Genomic DNA, 21,328 nt, shown 5'->3' on the forward strand with positions numbered 1-21,328 from the left:
GAAGGCATAATGTTTTTCATGGTTTTGGAATAAAACTGCACGAAGGGAAAGACCCACAAAATAAGGGAACTCAAGAATCTCAATCTCCTAAATCCAGTCTTCTCCAAAACTGATATTTGAAGTAATTTTATGAATTGTACTAAAAATAATGGTATGGTTGTTTATTTTTCTTACTAAGTCAAAGGTTTAAATTTGACTCAACTGGGCAAGGAGTGACTTGGGACTTCCCGGTTCGCTGTCATGTCCTGATATTGATGTTTCAAGGTTGGAGTTTTTTACTGCTCCGTTACAAAGGACTTTGCTATGAGCTATAGGTGGCCCAGACAACATATAAATAAGAATTAATTAATCTTGTTAGACACTGGACCAATTGAAAATGCTTAATATGTAGCGTATATAAACCAGGTAAACAAAATTAGAGACCATGAAAGCAACATCAGCAGCTCTAGGAGAAAAAAAAACAAACAACCCACCTTCTGCTTCTTAACAAACTAAAGCTCAAAGCACGCTGAATAAAAACTTTAAAATATTTCTATGTGTGGATACTGAATGTGATTGAAACATCAGGAACTGAAGTTCTTAGATAATTTTGTTCTTGGTTCTGTTACAAACACTGACCTCCTCAAAGCAAGGAACCAGGCAGCACTATGAAACAATCCACTTGCAATTATAATCAATACCAACCAGATTCTGGAATATTAGCCTGCCCTAAAGAGGGAAGTTGAATGTCGCTATTTGCAGTTTCCATGGTACAATACCTGAGCACAATGAACTTTGACAGCTGAAGTTGCAAGTACAGTGTGCTAAACAAAACGCAATCGGGCAACAAAAATGAAAAAAAGCAAGGATGTCTGTTTAAGTAAAGCTAGAAAAAATACTATATGTAATTTAGAAGTTGCAAATACCGAGGAAAGAAATACTTATTCTAGGAAAAAAGCAAAAGACACTACTGGATACTGCCAAGTAATAAAGTTGCTATAGCAAGCTAAAGCATGTAACACAACAGCATTATACTTGGACTTGCACTGTTGTGTAAAAACAGAACCTGCCATACACAATTATACTCATGGAAGTCACAAATAAAAATCTGAATATGAGAAAGAGACAATGAAACAAAGCATTAAGATTCAGCACAAAATAAATTCCATGTGGCAAGCTGCACTTAAGGGAAACAACGATTATTTTCTATGACAGCTAACTTGTTTCAAATATTGTTACTGCCAGACCTCAAAAGGAAAAAAAAGAAAGTTTGGGACATCTCTGGACTTTCAAGTGACTGACTCAAGCTGTGCCCAAACTTAAGTTCAGTCAGGCATTTTTTTGTGTAAATACATTTTTCCATCACTCATTCTTTTTAAAACTATTATTCTTTTTTCCAACATACCTACTGACTATATCCAGCTGCTTCTTCTAAATCATTCCAGTTCACAATTTTTCAACTCACAGTTCAGACCTTTATGAATTTGTACCTCTTCTTGGCATGCTACTTAAGATATATGTGTAGGACTGATATCTGGCATGCAATTGCACCTCCCGAAAGAGTACTCAGCAAGAAAAAGTTACATATAGTATTTCTTGCAATATATTAGGACTGCAGCTGGTCTAAAAAGAGACCGCAAAGTGTATTTAGAAGCTGATTAATTAAAATTTAATTAAATAAAAAATTTTACAAAATTTGTGGCCCAAACGGTGGTAGTTGAAACTAAAAACATTTATTTTAACAAACAGGCATGAGTTATGACAGACCTGGAACTAATTAATTTCATTAAGGTTGCTTAAGATTCAAGTTAGTGTAGACTTCAACAAAATAAATACAATACTAAATTATCTCCAACATGGCCCAATAAGATAATCAGCATTGTTGTTTAAAGGAGTATTAGAAACTAATGGCTGAGACACTTTTAGAAGAATAATATTTTTCTAACAACATCCTTTATTATGCTTATCAGCAAGAACTGTAATAGTAACAAACACAAAATGCCCAAAGAGGGCTTGTGCCTTTGTTATCTGCCTCTTGGCACCAGGTTATAGCTATTCCTGGAGAAAAGATACTGGGTTGGAGTGAGACCAGAGGTTCATCGATGTGGCCATTCTTAGCAAAATGAAGAAAAGTAGAACTACAATATTACACAGTGTCTTCTGCGCAGTAAATTAAATTATAAAATTAAGTAGAATAATACTTGACATCAAGGTTCCTGCAATAATCTAGTTTCACAAAACTAAATAATCAGGTGAGTCACGGGGGGCAGGGAGGGAAGGCAAAATTAATGAAAGCAAGAGAAACGTATGTTATGAGAAAACAGAAAAGATATCAAAACATCCCAACTTTATGTTTTTTTCTTCCTTATCCTGAAAGCTAATGCCCAATAAGAAGACAAACAAGACATTACTGAAAAGGCTTTGGTTTCTAACACAAAACATAATGCCTATTTAGATGGCCAAATATCTGCAAGTCAATAGAAAGACCATCAACAAAATTATTTAAGCTTGTAATTTTGAGGGAAAAGTTGTAAGTACATCTGATTTAATGCACTCAGTGTATAGCTGCTTTCACACCATAATGGTTAGCTAATGGATCAATTACAAGTTCTTCATGCAATACCACAGCCAAAAACTAACAAAATACCCCATGCACAAAAAAACATCTTTGAAATGCTAGAGAGTGGCACCACCTCTGTTATTATTGTTCTGAAATGCTCAATAACTGCAGTTCCTCCTAGAAAGAAACAAAATGAGCAGAATCAGAATCTCATTTGGAATGAGGTACAAAATGAGATGAGATGAGATGAGATTTGGAAAGCCCATGACACAGACTTCAGAAGATTGAGCTGTTTGTCAAGGGAGGTACCCTGTCAGTTTCATGGAAAAGATCAAAACATAGAATATTTTAGTTCACAAGAACGGAAACAAATAAACAGAGGACCTTACCACAAAAATGCCAATGCTTGCAATAAACGCAGCAGAACAAACTGAAGAAGCTAGACTTCAAGAGGGCTGCAGCTGTTGGAGCTGCATCAGCTCACAAGGCCTACCAGTGGATTACATTGCTGCTCTAAAAAGCACCTAGCTACGGGAAAGTCTCTTTTTCAATAACAATTTCTAACAGGACAAAAAGAGAAAGAGAAACAAAGTTGACAAATATGTCAGGCTCACAGGGGAAAAAAAAACCCTATCATATCTTATTGAATATTTTATTCAGAGGACGAAATGAGAAAAGATGCTTCATATCTGAGTTTTGAATGAATAAAAAAAATTCTTTAAACATATATCAAACATCTCTTTTCTACAGTTCACAGAAGTCATACACTTCAAAACTCGTAAGGAAGAAAAAACTATGAAAATATTTGAAAACTAGCAGGCTTAAATTCTGCAAAAGAGAAGACAGAGATATTAGCCTGGCACAAAAATCCTTCTTTTCCTTGTACAAGGCCATATCACTCAAAAGAACTACTCCTCTTCTCTCCATTCATACCTGTTTTGCAGAGAAACATTTTTTTCATCCACTGATATGTTCTAAACGTTTAGTCTGTGACTGTGGACATTTTACATATCAAGGACAGTAAGTAAAGCTCAGTATCTTAATTATTTTGGGGGTTGGTTTTTTTTTTTTATTTATACATAACCCACCCTTTCTGACCACAGCTGTCTACAACGACACAGGGGACAGCCAGATAGGACACCTAAGCAGACCAAAATAGATCTCTACTGTTAGAAAAGGGAGTATTGGCTTCTTCCAAGCTTGAAACTGCTGTTTCCATTCTGTGTTCGTGTTCTGGCACTCCTCTGACCACAAAATAAGATAATTCAATTTGCTAACCCAGGGTGGGGGGAGGGGGGAGGCGGAAATCAAACAAACCAAAAAGAAAAGAAATAGGTTTCTGCTGGGTTAGTCAAATGAATTAACTTCTCATGTACGTAGAAAAGCAGTGCAGCAGAGCAGTACAGTCATGCTGTACCAAAAACGAAGAGTTAGTAACCAGGAATACTCCATGCAGAAGCATTAAGGTACAAAAACTGCTAGTCAGTCTCTTTAACATACACCTACTCCCAGACTTACTTCTTATCCACCATAAGAAGTGCCTGCACGATAAGTTCCAATGTCAGTGATGCAGTATAGAATACTTTCCCAAACACAGATCTTCCTCTCTGAAATCTAATTGTCAGCAATCTACTAAAACATTTTTGTGGGTTTTATTTGAAACTTCTATGACAAGCTGCTTTTGACATTATACATGATAAAAAATACATACATTTAATTTAAAATATATGGGTTTTTTAAAGGTCAAACAAAAATTTAATTAAAAAGGCCACTCTAAATACAAATGCACCTGTAAAACAAAAATGGCCTTTCAGCTTTTCGGAGATGCACTGGGAGAAACTAAACTACAAGAGTGAACAAAGTATCCACAATTTATTTCAGTATTTCTATGCATGTATAACTGTACAACAGACATTCACAAAGCTGATGTTTAAACAAGTAGACTGTACTCTTTCCACCCTAATTTGCTTGTGTTACATTACAGTTTAAGTCACATGTTCACATACTATTTTTCCCCAGGACATCTGCTTCATTCATCACACTGGACGGACTGACCCAGGGAAATATTAGCATCGTGTGCTGAAGGAAGCTGCTCTCTGTAGACTGGCCCATTGAAAATGCGGAGATACACAATGATCAATATTAGAACGGAAGAAATGCAGGCATTCGGTGAGACCATTATAAACCTAACAGAGAACGGAAGATCCCATAGGCTCACTTAGCACATTGAAGATGCACACTGTAGAAAAGATAAGTGTATCTAATGCTAGCTCCCAGTTAGCAAATTTGAAGCTCTATCCCCTAGTAACAAAGGACTTCCTTCTCTCAAATTTCAGTCTTCTCATCGCAACCATATCAATTTTTACTACATTATGCAGCACGTGCTTTAAAGAGGGCAAGTGCGTGCCATTGTGTCCTTTTGCAATCTCACAAGTGCTAGAAGCAGATATAGGAATTTCTGCAAGTAAATGCTGCTATCTGCACAAATTGAACATCTGACTCCCCTCTTCAAGATTTTCTAATGGAAGAACAGAATTTCACAGATTTTCTTGGCTTTCTCACTAAAGTAAAAACAATCTGGCTTACCTCAGTTCCTTTTTAACTGCAAAGCTAAGAAATGCAACACTGACACGGAAACTGTCTTTTCAGGAGACTCAAGGAGATACTACGGTATCAATATACACTATTTGTATTTTTCCTGCATTTGCAAGAACTGGAAATGGCACTTTAAAATCAATTTCTACAGCAACACATGCCTCAGATTTCATTCCAGTCCCTCAAGGAAGCTACCTAGCTCCTACCTAATGAACAGAGGCTTTTCCAGTTTACTTTCATAATCTAGTTCTTTTCTGGCTTGTATGTTATCAACAAAATTGTTAAAAAATTCTGTCGGTCGAGTCTGTTACAGCTGATGAAGCATAATATTGCAAGAGCCAGTTCTTTGCAAAAGTCAGTTAGAATAGGAATGGGAAGTTGTCACCTGCCAAAAAAAAAACAACACAGTACCATGATGAAGTCTTCAAGGTCCCTTCCAACTCAAATCATTCTACAATTCCATGAAATGAAGTTAGGTAACAACTTCTGTGTCTGTATGTTTCTCTTCAAAGGAACTAAAGAAAACATTTTCAGCTGATCTATTACAAATAACTTCTAGATTCTCAAGATTTTGACAAAATTCCATGTATCCTCAGCTACACTATTCTCTCTATTCAGCCAGTCCTCCTGACTTCCTTTAGAAAAAAAAAGCCAACAACAAAGGACAATAACAAAACATTTACATAAAAGTGACAAAGTGTTTAAAAACAATAATAATCAGAAAGTGAAGGAAGATTCTTTGTGGTGTTTATGTTTACCTTTTTTCTCCTTTAAATTCAATTACATTTGAGGAGATTCCATACTAACAGAGTCGATTCTAACTAAGAAGTAAGACTAAGAAGTACTGCAGTTCCAGTACTGCAGCCTCTTCAGCATCTGGACATAAAGTAATTCCCAGAGGAAATTATTCACAGGAAATCACAGCATATTTAATCATGTCTTCATTCAGCCTACAAAAACTGTCCCGTCCGATGTATCATTTTACAAAGGCAAACCCAGGGCCAAGAGCACTGGCACAACGTCTTGAATGGCATTTCAAAGAAGAGAAGATGATCATCACGGTGCTAGAACAGGCTTTATTCTTTCAAAGCAATTAAATATTTCATGAGCACCTTTGCTTTCACAGGGAAAAAAATAATTTCTTCAAAGTGCAGATCAATGGGCGCTATATGTAACTTCTCGTCACAAGAACACAATTCTTAACACTATTTTCAACTCATCAGCATAGCATCATTGAGAGCAGCCCTGCAGAGAAGGACTTGGATGGATGAAAAGCTCGACATGAGCCAGCAGTGTGCACTTGCGGCCCAGAAGGCCAACCGTATCCTGGGCTGCAGCAAAAGAAACGTGGCCAGCAGGGCAAGGGAGGTGATTCTGCCCCTCTATTCCTCTCTTGTGAGACCTCATCTGGAGTACTGTGTCCAGTTCTGGAATCCTTAACATAAGGACATGGAGCTGTTGGAATAAGTCCAGAGGAGGGCTACAAAGAATATCAGAGGGCTAAAGCAACTTCCCTCTGAGGACAGGCTGAGAGAGTTGGGGTTGTTCAGCCTGGAGAAGAGAAGGCTCTGAGGAGACCTTATAGCAACCTTTCAGTACCTGAAGGGACTACAAGAAAGCTGGGGAGGGACTGTTTACAAAGGCTTGTAGTGATAGGACTAGGGGCAATGGGCATAAACTGGAGAGGGGCAGATTTAATGTAGGCACAAGGAAGAATTTCTTCACTGTGAGAGCGGTGAGGCACTGGCACAGATTACCCAGGGAAGCTGTGGATGCCCCATCCCTGGAGGTGTTCAAGGCCAGGTTGGATAGGGCCTTGGGCAGCCTGGTGTAGGGGCGGTGTCGCTGTCCATGGCAGGGGGATTGGAGCTGGACGATCTTGAAGGTGCTTTCCAACCCAAACTATTCTGTGATTCTCTTATCTACATCTCATTTGTCCTGTAAAGCTGTTAAGAATGGATGGGTTCATGGCCAAGCCACCCAAAACAACGCCCTAGAGGCTGGCTGCCCCATCACCCCAGCCAGGTCTGTACCCCCTGCCCTGAGGTTGGCACCCAAAACACCACTGCCACCCCAGGCTGGCAGAGGCCATGGGAGCAGCACCCACGAATGATGCCCCATCACTCCATGCACCAGGAGTGGCGGGACGCAGCGGGAAGCCAGTCCAAGCAGCTGCCCCTCCCGCCCACCTCGACGCCAGCTTCCTCTGCTGCAAGACGCTTTCTGCTCAAACACCGCCATTGGGTTTTTGTTAGCTTAGGAACCCGGTTGCTTCCACGCCGGAAAGACAAAGTGGGGCCCAGAGCTGCTTCTGGAAACTGGGAACAAAACAGGGTTATTTTGTGTTTTTCCCCCGGGAGGAGCCTCCAAGGAAGACAAGATCACGCCTTCAGGAGAGTATTTTTGAATGCAGAAGACACGCCTCGTTGGGTGAAAATACGCAATAAAAGGCGAAACCAACGGATTTGCTCCACCATCCTTCCCAGAAAATGGGGAGAGGGAAGAGAGAGGGAGAAGAAAGAGAGGGAGGGAAACACGCACGACAAATGAACAGCATCCCTGATTTTTAGATCTGGAGGCACGCGCCTGCCTCCAGCCCCGGGGCAGTTGGATAAATAATGACAACCGAATAGAAAAAAAAAATAAAAAATTAAAAGAACAAAACCCCAGAACCAAATCCTAAACCCACGGCACCGTCGGCTGCAATCGCGGCAGTCCTCCCGCGGGTGGCAGCCCCGCCGCTGCCCCGGGGGTGTGTCCGGGTGTGCGGGTCCGTGCCCGGCCGGGCGCCCCGCGGGCGGGAAGGGGCAGCGGGGACGCGGCGGGGCGGGCGGCTCCGCATCCCGGGCGGAAAAAGGCGGGCGGGGGCGGCGGGAGCGCGCGGTGCGCGGACCGCAACCTCCCCCCCCCCTTCTCCCCCCGCCCTGCCACCTCCCGCCGCCTCCCGGAGCGGGTGAACGGCGCGAGCGCGGCCCCTGCCCGCCCGCCCGCCCCGCGGCCAGGGCGGCGGCATCTTCACTCACCCCTTTCGAAGAGGCTCGCCGCGCCTGGGGAAGGGAGTCTCGTCCCTTTCAGTGGGTGCCGGCGGCGCTGCTCACTGAGCCGGCATCCCCGCGGGGCGGGGGGCGGCGCTCCGGTCGGTGTCCCTCTGGGCAGCGGCTGCAACGTTATTCCCTGCACATAGCGGGTAACGGGCAGAGCGGGGGCGCGGCACCGCGCATGCGCCGCTCCGGATCACACAATGCGGGGGGGGGGCCCGAGGAGGAGGGGCGGACTGCGCATGCGCCACTCCTGATCACAAAACGCCGGGGGGGCGAGGAAGGGGTGCGGAATGCGCATGCGCAGCTCCGGCTCACGCGATGCGAGAGGGCGGCGGGGAGGGCGGACTGCGCATGCGCCATCCTCAGACAATGGCTCGATCCGCGCCCGGGGGGGGGGGGGGGCGCTGCGCATGCGCGGTGGCGGGAGGCGGACGGCGCTTCCCACTCCCGCCCCCGGGCACGAATGGCGCAGTCCCCGCCCCTGCAGGCCCCGCGGCGGAGGGGGAGGAGCCGGGCCGGGCGCAGGCGCGGAGGCGTCCGCGAGCCACAACAAAGGGAGACGACGGGGTTGGTGGGGGGGTCCCTGTCCCCATGAGGACGAGCGTGGTAGGGGGTGAAACAAGAGACAGTCATTGTACAAAAAATAGAATGTTTTGATTTAAGTTCAAGCAGAGTTAAGCTTCATCGAAGTAACTGCGTTCTTTGAAAGGGAGACGGAGCGTTCCGCTTACAGCGTGGGGTTTTTTTAGATGTTTTTTTTCCATACGCTGTTCGTTCTTTGGAGATGGTCACGTCTTGTGTGCAGTGTGACCTGTGCTGGACCGATGTGTCTTCCGCGATCCCCTCTGCAGCTTTTCCTTATCTCAAATGCGAGGTCAAGCAGGGGGCTGGAGCCCATTCCGAATTAGCAGGAGTTTTGATTGTTGCGAAGTTTCATAATAACACTAAAATTAGACCTTGGAAAGTAATAAAATATGCATCAGATTTCTGGGGAAATCGATCTATGTGCTTGTAAACGGAAAATACTCTGTGCCCAGCTCTTGTTTCGCTGAGAGACATCGCTCCCTCGCGTTGCCCAGGCCTGATAAAGGGCGCTCGCCTTCCATGACTCCAAAACGAGTCTTGGAGTGTCCCATTTGCCGGCATTTTCGGTATGAATGGGCGAGTGGCCGGCGGGGACTACGTTTCCCAGCGCACCCCGCGCGGCGCATTGCGTGCCGGGAGCTGTAGTCTTCCAGCCTCGCGCGGCGCCTCTGGCGGCAGCGGCGGGCGCCGAGGAGGCGGCGGGTCTCCGTGCGCGCCCCGTGGGGGTTGTGGATCCTCTGGGCGGCCGCGGGAAGGCGGAGCGGATCGAACTCCTTCTCGGCTCCCAGGAGCGTCCTCATGCGGGCGCCCCGTGGGGAGCCCACTCTAGAGGAGTCCCTGGAGCGCTACCAGCGGCGCCTCCGAGGTGAGCGGGAGCCGCCTCCGGGTGCGGGGCCGGCGCGGAGCGGAGTTGCCTGTGGTCCGGTGCCGGTAACGCGGTGACACGGGGCCGGCCGGCCGTCCCTTGGCTCTGAGGGGCTCTGCCGCCGCTGGCTGCTCTTTTATTTGGGCTCGTGTAAGTTTCAGCTGTCATTGAAACGTACCATTCTAGATAGGTGGGAAAGAGGGCGAATTGATTCAAATGAGAGTGATTATTTCCTCGGTCTTGAAGTGTTTTCGCACCTGCCTTCTTATCCAAGAAGCGACGTATGTATCTTGGCAGAGAGCACCTTCATCTTTTAGCTGTGACACCTGGGCTTTACCAGCCTTCAGACTCTCTTTGACGGGTCAATGTTAGCATCCACATTCTGAAGAAACCCAGTAGATAACTCGCAAGTCCACCAAATTGGCACAAAAAGTTATGCAGTGGACGCGGCGCCACGCATTCCATGTACTGTGCTACCGGTGAATTAAACATCTAGATGCAATCTACGAAACATCATTTTGCAAAGATAGAGCGATGGAAACATTTTTAAATAGCTACTTGATATCTGATTCTTATGAAGTATTGTATGTTTCCTTCTCCAAGGAGCATAGGTTCTTTAGGCTGAGGGTTGATTTTATTTGTCCCAGAAAATAGAACTTACCTCAAATTACCCCTCTTTTTAGATTAAGAGGGCATGTAAGTGCTCCTTGGCAGTTGCAGTTAGAACAATTAAAATGACAAAATCAAGACCATTTCTTGATACGCGTAGAGCTCCTTTTGGAAGATGCAAAAATAGTTAACAAAAGCATAGGAATTACATAAGCACAGGTAACCTTAGTACTATATCATATTTTTTCTGTGTGTGAGTGTAGAAATCCACTAGATAATTTTTCTATGCCAGGTTTGGACTTTTAAGGAGAAAAAGTGGGTTTGCTAGCACTTTAATGACAAAGGAGGAGTGATAAATTAGAATTTTAAAGCTGTAGTTGAACACACGATTTTCTGCTTAATAAATCTTCTGATGTATTTTCCTCCACAGAGATGTAGCTTTGTTTAGAAATGCCACCCTTGGAGGTTTTTTTGTTAATTTCTTTTCTGTTACCCTATTACATGCATAAGTACAAGCTCAAACAGTGTGTTGAAAATTGGGTGGATTTCACAAGGTGTCATGTATTTCTGGAGTCTTTTTACCTAGAATAGTTTGCTGGATATGTTTGTTCTGCTTTTATGTAGGTCTGGGAAGGAGCTACACTGTTACTGAAACATTTTATAAATTTATGTTCTCCTTCTCTGATAACTCCGCAGTTGACCTGTGTTTTAATTTTAGGCCGTGAAGGCCGGTCACTGCTGGCATTTTGCTTTACTGGCAAGTCCAAAAGGTGGCATGTGGGCAGTGAAGAAGGCAGAGTTCCTTTGTTCATCCTCATCTAAGGAGATATATTGGTGTCTTTAAACTCAAGAGTGTTAAAACTCCAGAGCAGCATGCTTTCGTTAACATCCATCCTGCCAGGGCATCCAGCCAGTGTTGGATGCAGTGGATATGTTCAGCTGCCTGGATGCAATATTCTTGGCTTCCTTAGACCATAACAGCAAGTGAAGTCAAAGACCTTTGATCTCCAAGCTTACTATGTATTCCTGTATTTTCAGGTTTTTTAATACTTCCTTACGTAAATTTTCTTTTGTTTGTGTGTTTTGGTAAGGTTCATTTGTCTGTTTAGACCAGGCTTGTCATGAAAATATGTTTTGATAGCATTTTGCAACAAAGCTCCAAATTTTCTGGTTTTTGTCTTAGAATCTTTATGTATTTCAAATATTCTGATGGAATTTCTCTTTCAATTGGAAAATCTGATGGAGTTCTTGGGCATTGTCATATGTATGATATCATCATAGTTGTGATGAGCCCTTAGGCTTTTGATACGTGGAGTTTTGAAACATGTCTATACCAAGTTATTTGTAAGTTGTAAGTGACCTCTTTAACTCTTGTAACTTCAAAGGGCCTTACAAATTTTGCTTCTTGGGCAGTTTAACTGTGTATAAGACTACTGTTAAAGCTCAGCGTATGTAATGTTTTGATTTTTATTTTACATATTTCTGAAGGGATTCTCTTATGCTAGATCTATTATGGGTTTTAATCCTTTCAGAACACAACCTCTGGTGCCTTTTTCCCATTCCATTATGGGAAGCATGGACTTTTTTCGATACAGTGCCAACATAGATTCAATTCCACACATCCAGGGGTGCTGCTCAGTGAGTAGATATCATAAACATAAGCCCTGTTCAGAGTGATATAAGTCCTATTACATTTCTCAGCAAACAACTTTGTTTCTCAGTGATGTACAATTTTTATGTCCTTTGACCTGCATAGCATTGCTTATAGAATTACTACTAGCATTATGGATTTACTGTAGAACTCTATGAGCTGAAAAACCTAATTCTTTACCTACTTCTCTTATATAGCTTGAGATTTTTCTCAAAACTTGGATAATTCCTGTCATCTGGATTCTGGAATTTCAGGTGCTATGCCTTGGGCATTATTTAGGATTTTTTAAATGCTTGTTTCTTAAACTGCCTGTGATGCTTGACCTTGTCTGGTTCCAGACTGATGTATAGCAACAGGTTATTGCCACCCATTCCAGAGATCAAAAGAATCACGTTGCAGCCTTATTCAGTTTGATAGGAGGGTGTACAAGTTCTCAAAGAATAACCAATTAGTCTTCAGTGCTGTGCCCCTTTTTTGTAAGGGAAAATCCCTCAGAAGACCAACATGCAAGGAGTGCAGGTGTTCAGTAAACTGAGTCCAGTGGCCAGAGGACAGAAAGCCAGACCAAAAAAAAACACCTTACTAACACATAACTGGTCTTAAAGCTCAACAGAGAAGCTGTAGTGAAATAACGAAGGCCCTGTAAACAGGACTTTTCCCAAGTAGTGTAGACCTGGTATAATGAAAGTCTCAAATGTTGTGTGTAATTATGAGTTAAGAGGGTGGTGTTTGTACACTTTGGGTTATTAGGTTACTATGTAAACTTTCACTCAATTGAGGAGACCACTTCAAATGAACCTCAAAGTCTTTAGGAGATAATAACATTTCTGTTGGAAAGTTATTCCCAAGGGAACAGAAGTATTTTGTAAAGGAGAATGAGTGCTGTGCTATTGTATTCGTGTTAATAACTCAAAATTGGCATGCACAGTGTGAATGTCCAATGGGCCTTCTTTCTAAACCAGTGCCAAGAGCAGGGTGTGATGGCTTCCTGCTGCCTTCCCCTTTTCTCCTGACAGCTGTAAGTATATGGAGAAGACTATTTAGAACCCACTTCTTTGTTTCTAGCATTCATCTGGTTCCTTAGACAGAGAAATGTTAATTTTATTTTTTTTTAATGTTGTGTTTTATAGCAATGCCTTGCTTTTGGGTCAGAGTCAGTATAAGAGGAGGAGCAAAGGAGGGGGAGAACAACCTTTTTAGGTGCAGTGCCTGATATAGGCATCTTGTAAATCTGCCCTATGAAAATGCAGAAATTATGTTCTGTATTCCACTGTATTACTGAGTGTAGTGTCCTGTGTAATTTCACAGTATGAAGATGCAAGCTGTAAGAGGAGCAGATGAAAATATAAGACTTCTACAAATACAGTTTAATTTTCTGGCTTCTTTTTGTGACTCCAGAAATAAAGTAGGAGAGATGTGAAGTCAAAGCTGTCCTAGGAAAAATGAGTATGTGGCCCAATTACAGTTACCAGCTCTCCAAGTTAGCTGTGACACTGAAACAGCTAAGAATCCAATTTTAAGTGTAATCTATAATTGTAAATTTTTGGCTTAGGCTTTTTACTTTTACTTGGCAATTGTTTTTAAGTGTTCTGCTGAACAGAGCACATAATGTTTGTTTAAGGGTGGAGAATCTTTCAGAAGGAACTGGGAAATGCTTGAAGTTTATCACATGTGAGGGTCTCTCAACCTTAGACGTGTGCTTTATGATCTGCAGGAGGGGCTGTATTAGGAGCTCGTGACAACAAAAAAAATGCTGCAGCTCCAAAGAACAGTTTCGTCTTAGAAGTGTGATAAAAGCTATGTTGAAAACCACCAATTTCTCATATAATGCAACAACTGAAGGTCGAAAAACCAAATCAAATACGTCCATGATTCATTTGAAATGTCTGAGTGTTGAAACCATCATAAGGCTTTGGCTTATAAGCAGCCTCATATCATTCGTTGGTTTTGCTGAATGTTTACGTGTAGAATCCTAGCAACATAGGTAGTAATCAATAGGATACTTTCAGTTTCCAAACTGCAATATAGTAAGTTAGTAGCATGGTAGCATACCTGTATTTGGCCACCAACAGAGAAGAATAGCTGTAAATCAGAATGGTAAATAAAATTAATTCCAAGACTCTGCAAAACACAATAAAAACTTGCAAAGAAATTCTCAGTTTCAGTATTTTTAAATAATTGTTTAGCTGATTATTTTAGAAGTACATGATGTACTATTTTAGATTTCTAAGTGTCAGTAGAAACAAAGTCAAAGATTACTCTTAGACAGTAAAGTTTAAGTGTGACCTTCCTGTTTCCGCTAACTGCTCCAGTTTTATGGTTTGACAGTTACTGTTTCATGTAAATTCTGCAATGTTTGGGGGATTTGTTTTGGTTTTGGGGGATTTTTTTAAGACCTGAAGAGTCAATATGGCTCCTTCTTCTCTAACTTTCTAGGGCTGTTTTCTCATTGGGAACTGTGGGATATCAGAAAGTGACCTGTTTGTTGAAAGTATAACCAGTAATTCACGGTCATCGTCCTGTAAACATTATTAGAACTGGACCATTAGCTTTAAATGGCAGACTTACAGCAACTTTTTCATACATCTGTAGTTAATTTTCCTAAATTTTTGTTGCTTAGCACCTCTGCCATCTTGGAGTTATTTTCCACGTCTTTCAGGCAATTCTGTTGTTTTGGATGACTGGTTCCTCTACTAATCTCTCCACTAGCTCCCACAGTATTTTGTTTGGCATTTCTGAGTCCATGAATGAGGTAGCTTTGGTGCTTTCATTTAAAGGAGTGTTCTTTATAGACAGTCTTAGGCAGTGTCTGGAAAAACATCTTTTGTTTAGGCAATGCAAACACAGTTCAATGCCTTCTCTGGTTTTTCTGTTTTCACTTCAGTGGCTAATTGTTCTCTCTTCCCAACTGACTTGTACTTTGGAAAATAACTACCTCTTCCACGTTGTATTTGACTTCAGAGTGTCCTGAATCTAGCTTTTATCTTAATTTATTTTATCTATTCTTTTTACAAGTTGAATGGATCTGTAATGTGTCCCCAGCAAAAAAAAAAAGTCATTCAGCCATAGTACTGGCATGCACATAGGAAAAAAAAACTTATACCAATTACAAATACAAAGATACTTCTCTGGAAAAAGCATACCTGTACTCTATTTTCAGGGAGTAATATTTAGATTTTGTAGTGACACTGAGTACAGAAAATAACCAGGTTTTTCAATGCTTCTTTCAGGAAGTATCTTTGTTCAGCATGTAGCATGTTCAGCTTGTGCTCTTTGAACATTAATTAATGTTTCAGTCAGGGCCCTGGTTTTCTTTGTTTGTTTTGGGGTTTTTGTTTTTGTTTGTTTGGTTAGTTTGGTTTGTTTTTTTTCCAAAACCATTATGCTTAACTGAACTTTATCAAGTCCAAAGTTATATTCACATTTGGATGAATTGAAGGGTATCTTTGTTCCTAGAATGGTATGGTCTTGATCCTGGATTAGGATCTCTGCTTCTGTCTCTGAAATAATGATCAGTGATGTATTTCTTTATAGTAGGTGTTAGGTTGTTGCTAAGGCGGTAGATAAGTTATCTGCCAGTCCCTCGTGGTGAGTCCTGCCTATGATTTACGTAATAGTTGACAACTTGACTGTTTTTTGTGGAATGGTAGCTTGCCATTTTCCATAATCGTCTCAGATGCTCTAAACACCGAAAGCCAAAGAGCATTATAGTAAATAAATTTGTCCTTTGAAGTTTTAATCCAGGTAAGTCCATTTTCATTTATATCTTAGGTGTTCCTACAGGAAGTAACACATCAATGAAGTTTTGTCATATGAAAGAAATATATGTTCAGGCTTTATTCATAAAGTCTTAATAAGAAGTGTCTTCTTAATGTCCAAAATTATGTCCCTTATTTAGGAAAAAAAACAGTTATAATCTGTTTATTCCCTTTTACATTTCTGGTTTAACTCTTACTGAAGTAAATGTTAGCTCTTTGGTGTTCATTGAATGCAAAGACAGGCCATTGGAAGCTCTTAACTCCGTTTCCCAGTGGTCTTTGTTTTGCTTATGGCAGCAACTCTTGGGATTTGGAAACTGGCAAGGCTTTAAGAAACTTTGGCAAATACGTGATGGAGCTTTCAAAAATGCAGTAACATTATTCCAGAGTCAGGGAAGTGTAGTCCAGAAGAGTAGACTTGAGTGTGCCAGTGATAAGGATTTCAATGTGTTTCACTACAACTGCTCAGTCTATTTATGTAAGAAGAGGACACAGTGTAAGAAGGTCTCTGTTTTCTTTGAGGATAAAGCTTGGAGTTCAGAAGCTGTAATGTTATAAGGAGAGAAGTTGTGGGAAAAACTGTATGGGGGCCTGTTTGGTTTTGTTTTGGTTTGTTGTTCTTCACTGGCTATGGAGCAAATACTGACACTGGGGTTATCTGACAGATATCTACAGTGAAGGGGAAATGAAGGAATTTTGTTGCTATCAGATGATGCATGATGATTTACCTGACATTGAACACTTCTTGGCAACATAGTTTGCTAAATATTTAAGCCATTCCATCAGAGAGATACTTCTACCATTTCTCAGTTAGTTCTCCCCCTCTCATAGCATCCTGGAACACAGAAGAATGGATGAATAGCTTCAGTATGCCAACAGAGAAATATTTGACCTAAACTCCTCTTTTTTTGAGTCATTGCCTCAGGCCTTAGGAGGAATGGCTGAGAGAGCTGGGGTTGTTTAGCCTGGAGAAGAGGAGGCTGAGGGGAGATCTCATTGCTCTCTACAACTACCTGAAAGGAGGTCGTGGAGAGGAGGGTGCTGGCCTCTTCTCCCAAGTGACAGAGGACAGGACAAGAGGGAATGGCCTCAAGCTCCGCCAGGGGAGATTTAGGCTGAACATTAGGAAAAAAATGTCATGGAAAGGGTCATTGGGCACTGGAACAGGTTGCCCAGGGAGGTGGTTGAGTCACCTTCCCTGGAGGTGTTTAAGGGACCGGTGGATGAGGCGCTGAGGGGCATGGTTTAGTGTTTGATAGGAATGGTTGGACTTGATGATCCGGTGAGTCTCTTCCAACCTGGTTATTCTATGATTCTATGATTCGAATTGTATTTGGGCTTATTATGATAAAGTATGACTACTTAATGGAGTTAATATAAAAGGCAACGTAAAAAGCACGTTTTAAAGGATGTAGTACCCAAAACGCAAAAAAGCTGTTATTAGTAATAAGGTGACTGGGCTTTAAAAATAAGTACTGAGAGAAAGATTAATAGGTCAGAAGCAGGTCAGGTTTTCATTAAAAAGTAGCATTGCTAAAAAGTGAGTGATGCCTGGCACACTGGATTGTTCTTAAACATGTTCTTAAATATAATGCTTTCCAGGGAGGTATTTATATTTTATAAGCTATTTTTAAGTTATAACCAAGCAGAGAAAAAGGCTGAAAAGGGCTGTGAAAAGCGTAACAGTGGGGGAAAAAAATCGATTTTGCAACTTCAGTCAGGATGATATTAACTTAAAAAAAGATAGATAAAGTGAAGGTAGAAATACATATCTTGCTTTTGGTCTCTGACTGAAACTTCTATTCACATTTCCATTTGTGAACAGCAGCATATATTATATACTCTGAAGCATGTCTGCTGAATTCTACGTAGCAAATGCTTAACTGTAATTGGGGTTTTTTAAGTGTTTTTTGCCTATGAGAAAAGAAATATTTTCAGTTAGTTATTTATGCATCATATAAATTTACAGATAACAAAAATTAACAATAAATTAATAAGATGTATATTGGAAAGCTTGCCATTTTTGTAATTGTAGTAGTTGCTCCAACAAAGGATGTTACATAGTATTTAGAGTTGGAAAGTTTTTGGCTTTTGTGAAGTCAGCTGAATCAAATTGAAAAAGAAAAGGAATTTAAGAAAAAAATATTGTACTGAATGTGAGAAAAGATTGCTACTGTGTTACTGTGTCATCCACCAGTAGGTTAGATAGTTCTTGAGAGGGTTCATAAAAATATTTGTATTGATCTGAACAGAGGGTTTTTGCTGAGTATTTTGTCTTGTATTTCTTCCCCCAAAATGATGAGTGTTATTTATTTTTCACACTTGTTCAGAAGTCATTGATCTTTATTAAAGAAACGAATTTATGTTGGCTTGGTTTGCTGAGTTTTTACTCGATTTACTCAGATATTTTTTTCAGTTGTGCTACATGTTACTTTTTCATGTGTAGTGGCATTGTTAGAATTCAGAAATATTTTTCTTGGTACCCTGTCCTGCACATTGTATGAAATATAGCATATGCTAGGAAATATTTTAGAGTCAAATATTATTAATAGTTAATAATTTGTCACTGCTGGAAGTTTTTAATAGTGACTATTTATGCTGCTGCAGACTCCTAATGTATGGATAGTCTAAGATACTATTTAAGGCTTCTTGTAGTAAATATTTCTTCTGAAAATTGTCACATACAGAATTTGTTTTGGTTTTTTACATTGGGTAATTTCTTCCAGTGGTTGAATTTTGATCAAGTAGTCAAGCTCGGCAGATGCTGCATGCTTTTAGTTCTCCCATTTTTTATAATCTTTTTTTTTGAATTTAAACTATCAGTTGGTAAATACTTTATTTTATGTTGTTTATTGTGGCTAAGTATGTGATTCTTTTCAGAGCGTGCTAGTGAAAGCATCCAGCAATTGAAATATGCCTTGGAGGAAGGACAGCTGGCAAAGGGTGAGAGTGAAGCTGGATTTGATCAACCCTCTGTGGACAAGGGGAGAGATGATGTGGACAGGGGCAATGATGACAGTGGGAATGCAGCCTGGCAGGAATTGCAGCACAGTCACGCAGGTAAGATTACTCTGAAAGGAAATAGTTTAAAAATTGTTAGAAATTACACTAATTTAGAAGGTAAAAATTAAACATGTTTCTTTTATAATCAATTTTTTTTATCTCTTCCTAGTTAATCAACTCAAAATTCTGTTGCAACATCAAGAAAAAATGGAAAGTGAAGCCTCTCTGTCAAGGAGGAAGGTGTCGTTCTGTGTATGTTTCTTCTTTTTTTCTTTAGTGTTGCTTGAATGAGTGACGTGCATGATGAGATCAGTTTTCTAGTATCCAGGAAGAAAAAGAAGTGCCAAATCGTTCTTATAGTCTGAAATACAGGAGATTCTTAAGGCTGTGACCACAACTTAGTGTGCTTATGGCCATAGCAGAAGAAAAAGAAGTCTCTAAGACAGGATTGAGATCACTTTCCTCTTTTATTGACCACGCATTGTGAGTCGCAGTCCACATTGCTTTCACCTTTCTCATCTTTTTCTTTCCACCAAAAGTTCATATTCTTTTATTCTGGAAACAGATGGGATTGACTACATGAACAAATTTCTGTAAAAGCAGCCTCTACTTTCCTTTGACTGGACTTTGTGGATTCTGGAAGGCTTTCTTATGCTGTAACCATGCTTTTTCTTTCAAGGATAAGAGAAGTTCATGTAGAACAGCTTTTGTAGCTCTTTGCCAAAATGCATTGGTCTCTGTCAAAGTTGGTTTACACCCTTCCAAGGGTTTCTCAGATTTAGCTTTCTTGCAGCAGAACTGCAGTGAAGTACATGCAGGGGCCAGTTTGGTTACTAATATCTAGCAGTTACTCTGTACCCCTAAAGGAAAATAATTTAAAGGCATTATTCCAGTTTTATCTTTTGATGGCCTCCGCTGACTACTTCAGTTTATACTAAGCAAGCCAAGCAGCTCTTTGCTGTGAAAACTGAGGTAGCAGCAGAGCAATCTGTAGCCTGTGTTCCCACTGTGTTTCCTTGAGCCCGTATAATGAGCCTAGCTCTATTGTTCTGACATTAAGAATTTTTATTTAAAGCTCAACTTTTCTCAGTGTTATAAAATCTGCAAGTTTAGTGTAATTATCCTGCTAGGTACTTTTGCCTTATCATGATGCAGGCCAGAATTAGTGTTTTGTGGCTCATGGGAACAATGCATCATAGGTTGATCTTGACATGACATGAAGCATTACCAATTTGTATTTAGCTTTTGGAGGGGAGGGAAGGCATATTTTAATCAATCTTTGTCAACATTTTACACTTACATTGGGAAATTCTAGTAGAGTTGAAAAATTCAGAAAAAGGGATACTTTTGCTAAGAAATATGTGATAGTGCTTTCAGGGAGTGGATTAAAGGCATGGAGGAGTACACAGAGAAGATGACACTTTACTGCCCTAGCATTGTTGTATTTCTTCCTGTTGAAGTTTCCAATGAGAGGGATTCTGTGAGGTGGTGGTCTTGTTCTACTTTTCAGCTGTCTTCCATCAGCTTACTAACCAGGATGTGAAAGTGTTCTGAAGACAGACCAAGTGTAAGGCTCAAAAAATGTGGAAGTACGAAAGTGCACATACACCAAAAACCCCAGACCCTTCTAAAATACAAGCTTGCCTGGTGGTTTGCTGGACATTGAAGAATTGCTTCTTGTATAAGAAGAATCAGATTCCCAAAGGTCAAGGAAAGCATACTTGGATTACTCATAATCTTAGCATAATTCAGAGCAGAAGGTTGAAATACTTGATGACTTCTGAATAGTAGATATCTACACATGTCTATTGCTAAATATAATATTTCGCAGAAAGTATGTTAGTAAACTTCACAGTATTTCGTATGTAGAAATAACATTGTCTTAATTCCCTTTACTTGCCCATTGATGTAAGTTACAATAGACACCAAATGAGTATGTCTTTTCTTTAATTACGCCCAGATGACTGGCTAGATTTTACTTTTGCTGTCTGCCTCATCAGCTGAGGTCAAGACCTGGGAAGATTGCTTCATACAACAGCTGCAGTTCTACAAGCTGGGTCTTGGCTAACCTATCTGCACCCAGCCTGGGTCCCTGACATTGTTGTTACAGGTGGAGTTCCTTGACTGATTCCCCTTGTTTCTTGCCAGTTTACGGGGCAAAAGATTTAAGACTGCCAGCAGGGGCGTTTCTAATTCTGGGGTTTAGAGGTTTGAAATTTGAGGCATTCTGGGTAAGTACAGAATGGGCCAAATTATTTGGGATGTGGGCAAAACTATTCATCACCATGTAGAATTCTGGCCTCTAAAGCTGCCAATATTTCTGTTTTATAAACCCTTGTACTTAAAAGGTAAAATCTGCAATATTATGAATGCAAATGTGAGCAGAACTTCTGGGGCTCAGGGATAAATGTTTGGTACTTCATACTGATCAGATGTGTCTTTCAGTTCTGATTTTAATATTTGGCCTGCCAAAATATACCCAACTCTTGACCTGTGTTCTTTTGTGCTACAGCACATGTTTTAGTATCAGAATATTAATGAAAAATCCCAAAATTAATTTATAAGTCATTGATATCAATTGGGTAGCTAAAAAAGGTGAAAAGAAATAAATCAGAAATTATTTACCAGCATTTGCCCCATGAAAGGGCAGGTAGATGCTTCTAGATATAGAAGTATCACAGT

General features: G+C 40.8%; 2 protein-coding genes across 7 annotated transcripts in view; one reads left to right on the forward strand and one right to left on the reverse strand.

Annotated features, from left to right (window-relative positions):
• CEP170 (centrosomal protein 170) overlaps positions 1-8,333 on the reverse strand; it is a 100,593-nt gene extending 92,260 nt beyond the window's left edge. For all 5 annotated transcript variants that reach the window (XM_069852412.1, XM_069852411.1, XM_069852409.1 and 2 more), the window contains exon 1: positions 8,158-8,333. The gene's annotated coding sequence lies outside the window, so the exon portion shown is untranslated. The remainder of the gene's footprint in view (positions 1-8,157) is intronic.
• Positions 8,334-9,537: 1,204 nt separating this feature from the next.
• SDCCAG8 (SHH signaling and ciliogenesis regulator SDCCAG8) overlaps positions 9,538-21,328 on the forward strand; it is a 115,587-nt gene continuing 103,796 nt past the window's right edge. Inside the window, exons 1-3 of one of the 2 annotated variants that reach the window (XM_069852415.1) lie at positions 9,538-9,625; positions 18,524-18,703; positions 18,816-18,898. In XM_069852415.1, the coding sequence (XP_069708516.1) occupies positions 9,559-9,625; positions 18,524-18,703; positions 18,816-18,898 (330 nt within the window). In that variant the 5' untranslated portion in view covers positions 9,538-9,558. The remainder of the gene's footprint in view (positions 9,626-18,523; positions 18,704-18,815; positions 18,899-21,328) is intronic. The other variant, XM_069852414.1, reaches the window with a different exon arrangement.

This window comes from Phaenicophaeus curvirostris, chromosome 2, assembly GCF_032191515.1.
Source record: "Phaenicophaeus curvirostris isolate KB17595 chromosome 2, BPBGC_Pcur_1.0, whole genome shotgun sequence".
NCBI lineage: Eukaryota > Metazoa > Chordata > Aves > Cuculiformes > Cuculidae > Phaenicophaeus > Phaenicophaeus curvirostris.